This window comes from Ipomoea nil, unplaced genomic scaffold (genome assembly GCF_001879475.1).
Source record: "Ipomoea nil cultivar Tokyo-kokei standard unplaced genomic scaffold, Asagao_1.1 scaffold2997, whole genome shotgun sequence".
Taxonomy (NCBI): Eukaryota; Viridiplantae; Streptophyta; class Magnoliopsida; order Solanales; family Convolvulaceae; genus Ipomoea; species Ipomoea nil.
The window spans coordinates 5,410-10,684 of NW_017619425.1; the positions used below are offsets into that span (position 1 = coordinate 5,410).

Below are 5,275 nucleotides of genomic sequence, written 5' to 3' on the forward strand. Positions count from 1 at the left end.
CTTTCGACGAAATCCAGGTGGTAATTGCATGTAAACTTCCTCATTGAGATCTCCATGTAGAAAAGCATTAGATACGTCAAGCTGACAAGTGGGCCATCCTCGTGCGGCGGCAATGCTAAGGACAGTGCGGACGGTCAATAATTTAGTTACACGGGCAAAAACGTCTGTGTTGTCAAGTCTTTCTAGCTGGGAGTACCCTTTGGCGACAATACGGGCTTTATATCTTTCAATTGTTCCATCGGGTTTATATTTACTGCGGTAGACCCATCGACAACCAATAGTCGTTTTTCCAGGCGGTAGAGTTTGAAGAGACCAAGTGTTATTGACTTCGAGGGCCTGAATCTCTTCTTCCATTGCCTTCTGCTATTTAGGATTAGTTCGGGCTATTGAGAATGAAGTTGGTTCAGTTTCTTTGGTAATTGAATTGATGAAGTGTGAGTGGGATGGACTTGAGAAAAAATGAGAGAGTGGATATTTGGGTATGGTAGCTAGGTAACATTGATAATCTGATAAGTATTTAGGGGGTTTGGATTGACGTTTTAAACATCATGGTGATGGCGGAGTAGGTTCAGAAGGTGGCTCTGTTGGAGGTGGAATCGAAGTATGAGAGCCAGTCAATGGTGAATGGGGGGTGCGGTGGTGACGTAAAAAATGACATCACAACTGACAAATACCTTTTGAGTATCCAAGTCATATAACTTATATGCTTTTTGAACTTGAGGATATTCAAGAAAATACAACGTTTAGCCCTGGAATCAAATTTATTAGGATGGTGTTGTATTGTAAAAGCGTAACAAAGACAACCAAATGTGCGTAAATTAGAAAAATCAGGAATGTGACCAAATAACATCTTGTAGGGGCTTTTATGCTGTAAAATAGGGGTAGGGGTACGATTAATGTGATGTGTGGCTGTCAAAATACAATCACCCCAAAAGGATATGGGGAGTCATGCTTGAAAACGTAAAGCCCTTGCCATATTAAGAAGGTGACGATGCTTTTGTTCTACAACCCCGTTTTGTTGAGGAGTGTCAGGACAACGAAACTATTGTAAAATTCCATATTGTAATAAGAGTTAATACCATATGAGGTCCTCCGAGTATAGTGGTTTTGCCACGTTTAGTCCTACCTTTCAAATTGACCAATTGTGGTCCTTCGACTTTCAAATTTAACCATTCGTGGTCCAAGTTAACCACTCATGGTCCTTCAAGTTTCGAAATTTAACCAGTAGTGGTCCTCTAAAAAGGACCATGGTTTGTTAAAATTTAATAGTCGAAAGACCATGGGTGGTTAACTTGGACCATGGGTGGTTAAATTTGAAAGTCGAAGGACCACAGATGGTCAATTTGAAAGTTTAGGACTAAACGTTGCAAAATCACTATACTCAAAGGACCTCGGATGGTATTAACTCTTGTAATAAAATATTTTGAAAAGCAGTTTGTGTAAATTCTGCACCGTTGTCAGATCTAAAATTTGTAACACAAGTATTAAAATGATTTTTAACATATGCCAAAAAATTAACAAGCAATAGATAAGCATCAGATTTAAACATCATCAAATAAGTCCATGTAGCTCTTGAAAAATCATCAACAATAGTCAAAAAAATAATGATGTCCATTCCTAGTGGGGTTAGAATATTTTCCCCAAATGTTCACATGAATTAAATCAAAGCACGCAGTAGTAGCAGTACGACTAATTGGAAAAGATAAGTAAGTTTGTTTAGACATGTGGCAAATATCACAAGGGTCTTGAAAATCAGAACAACCTAATATTGGAATTAATTTTTGAAAAGTAGTATGAGAATGATGACCAAGTCTAGCGTTCCATGTATTTGATGTAGTGGTGAGTAATGCATGTGTGGTGTTGTGGTTAGGTAGTATAACCCATTACGTCCATGGCCCGACCAATCTCCGTCTTCGTTGAAAGGTCCTGAAACACAATAGTTAGGAAAAAAAATAATGCTAGAATTTGAATCTTTGGCAAATTTGTGCACAGATAATAAATTGAATTTAAAGGCTGAAACATAAAAAGCATTAAACAAAGTTAAATTATTGGATATTGTAGTATTGCCAAGGCCATGAATGGCTACTGTATCTCCGTTTGGAACTGATATAGTTGACATATGACAAGCATTGATAGTGGTGAATTAAAGAGAGAATAATTAAAGCATACATGATCAGGCGCCAGTATCAATAACTCATTCAGTTGATGCATTAAAAATAGAAGCAAGTGTGAGAGATATACCAGCAAGATTCGCCTTTGGTTCTTTTACCTCACGAAGTAGTTGAAGCAATTGTTGGATTGAGTCTAAAGATATGGAACCTGTAATTGGTGGTGGAGGTGTAGGAATGGATGTTGGGGTGCCATTGGTATTGCCTTTTTGTAATACTTGTGCCCTGGAGGATACCCGTGAAGCTTATAACACAATTGTTGGGTGTGGCCTAGCAGTCCACAATGTGTACATTTCGGCCTTGAACGAGTTTGGGTGGATCGATTAGATGGTTAGTGGGCAACATTAGCGAAGCTTGGTGTCATCTCATTAGTTTGGCCAGTAGTTTGTAAAGGTGGTGTGGGTGTTTACCCAATATTGATGTGTCAACTGTTGGTGGAACAACAGAGGACCAAGGAACATTACTAGACAAAGAAGACTTACCATGTGCATTAGTTTGCAAAGCTACAGAATTTGCTGGAGAGTCAGATTGATAAATTGTCCGTTGTGTCTCATCCTGGAGTAGTAAACTATAAGCTGCTTTAACAGTTGGCATGGTAGTTTTGAGAAGGAGATTGCTGCGTGTTTGGGTATATGTTTCGCGTAAACCCATCAAAAATTGGAATAAACGGCGCCGCTCCATTTGAGAAGCATATGCAGTCCGCGCTGAGCATGTGCATACTGGTGGAGGATCAAGCAGAGTCAAGTCATCCCATAGTGCACATAAGATGTTATGATAATGTAGAATAAAATAATCTTGTTGCCTGATGGTTGCAATAGGCCTTTCAAGATCATAAATACGAGGACCATTTGCCGTAGAAAAATGCTCTTTGAGATCGGCCCAGATAGTAGCATCATTAGGAGCATATAAAACAGTGTAGCTGAGTGAGAGATGGATGGAATTTAGCAACCCAGACATTACGATATTGTTTACTCGGTGCCAACGAGCATGGTGAGAATCAGTTGCAGGTGGCATAGGAAGGGTACGATGCGATCAATAAAACAGAACTTGTTTCTTCCTTTTAGGGCCATTGCTGTAACACCCCACTTTTCTAACTCTTAATAATCTCTCTAAACAGTCACTAACACAATCTCAACTTTTAACTTTCACTTTAGCTTCTCACTGAAAAACGTCTGTGTTTCACTTTCAAAAGACAGAAACAAGTACTTTAAACACATTGATAAAGCATAAACATTTAAGCAAACACAAAGGAAAACACGATCTCTCCGTGTTCCCACTAACACTTAGAGTTTCTCTTAACTCTGATTCTCATACTCGGTTACTGGACTTAGTGTCCTTCTCATCTCAGTTTTCATAACTTAGGGCTCTTTCCCTAATCTTATCCTTCTTAGGATTTCACTTAGAGTTTTCATCTTAACTTGTCTTTCTTAAGACTTCAACTTAAAGGTCTTTCCTCAACTTGTCCTTCCTAGGATTTTCACTTAGATTTTCTATACCCAATCTTAAGGGTCAAACTTCCTAAGTTTTCCCGCGGTTCGTACCGCTCTGATACCAATTTGTAACACCCCACTTTTCTAACTCTTAATAATCTCTCTAAACAGTCATTAACATAATCTAAGCAGCGGAAAATTAGATGAAAGTAGTGAGGGTGTCACCGCCACAACCATCACTCTTGGTGATTGCACAGGCTAAAGGGTAAAACTATAACATACGATTAAGTCTGGCACTAAAGTAAATACTGAAAAGTAAGGGGAAATACGTCACCCCAAAACAGTCTACAAACATCATCATAAAGTATAGGGCATAAGTCTAAATCCATAAAGACATCATAAATAGAACTAGAGTTTAGACAGCTTAGACTAAGAGACTAATCTAACTCGATCTCTTCTCACTGTTGGGCCCACTGAAAGGAGTTTTGCAAGCAACACATAGACAAACATGAAAACACCTGTTAGCACGAAGCTAAGTATAACCACACTCAACCCTGTAAAACATTCTAGCATACACTTTGAAAACATTTGATATCTTTATAGCAATAGCTAATCTCAAAACATCTTAGTTTATCATATTCTTTCTAAAGGTTTGCACCCTATAATATCAGTTGGCATGCTTATATATGAATAAAACTAATCACGTATATTCATATACATATAGACTTCTCAAATAGCTTATAAAGTAATTCATGTTTACAGATAGGATCATGTTTAAAGATCATATAACACGTGTTCACATGCTATCACACTCTTATCACGTAGCTTATTAAGTAGAACTTCTACTACATCATAATAATCATGCTCAAGGAACCTCTCAAGCTAAACTTCTTATTAAACAATCTTTTACGATGTTCTATTCACAAACAATCATATATAACATTATGATCATGCTTCTCGTGCAAAACTAGTGCCATAGTATAATCATACTCTTATGCAATCTAGTGCAACATTATACTCATGTTCATATGCAATCTCGTGCAATAATATACTCATACTCTTATGCAATCTAGTGTAATAATACACTCATACTCTTACGAAATCTAGTGCGTTAATATACTCATATTCATATGAAATCTAGTGTAATAATACATTCGTACTCTTATGCAATCTAGTGCAACAATATACTCATTTTCATATGCAATCTCGTGCAACAATATACTCATTCATATGCAATCTAGTGCGATAATATAATCATACACTCATATATATAATAGGGTACTTCCTGTGGAGGTTTCTTTGTTACTTTCTCGAGTCACTCTTGACTCTCGTTCTTTCTATCGAGTCTATATTGACTCTCATAAACGAGTCTCTGTTGACTCTCTCTCTTGAGTCCCTGATGACTCTATTTCTTGAGTCTCTGTTGACTCTCTTTCTTTCTCTTACACTCGTAGACGGCTTTGGGTTTCACAGAAGTGTGACTTACCCCATCGGAACGGCATAATTCCGACCCAATATCTCCTACCGTCTACGGAACCAATCTCGTGGTTCAAACTCTGTGGAATCAGGTATCGAACTATTAGTGTGCACACCCCCTAACCAGGATTCCAAGCCCGGCGGGAAGTTTCCAACCTCGTAACGTGGGAATACGCCCGTTACATACGGGACCGCAATGTG

At 38.2% G+C, this 5,275-nt stretch overlaps 1 protein-coding gene across 1 annotated transcript; it reads right to left on the reverse strand.

The window, feature by feature from the left end:
- Positions 1-2,528: 2,528 nt before the first annotated feature.
- LOC109163223 lies at positions 2,529-3,125 on the reverse strand. The gene has a single exon (XM_019311988.1). It carries the CDS (start codon positions 3,123-3,125, stop codon positions 2,529-2,531), a length of 597 nt encoding a protein of 198 aa, XP_019167533.1.
- Between the last annotated feature and the right edge of the window lie 2,150 nt (positions 3,126-5,275).

What these genes read in the sequence shown, in the direction of transcription:
- LOC109163223 (XM_019311988.1), bottom strand. Translation starts at nt 3,125, where the DNA reads ATGTCTGGGTTGCTAAATTCCATCCATCTCTCACTCAGCTACACTGTT.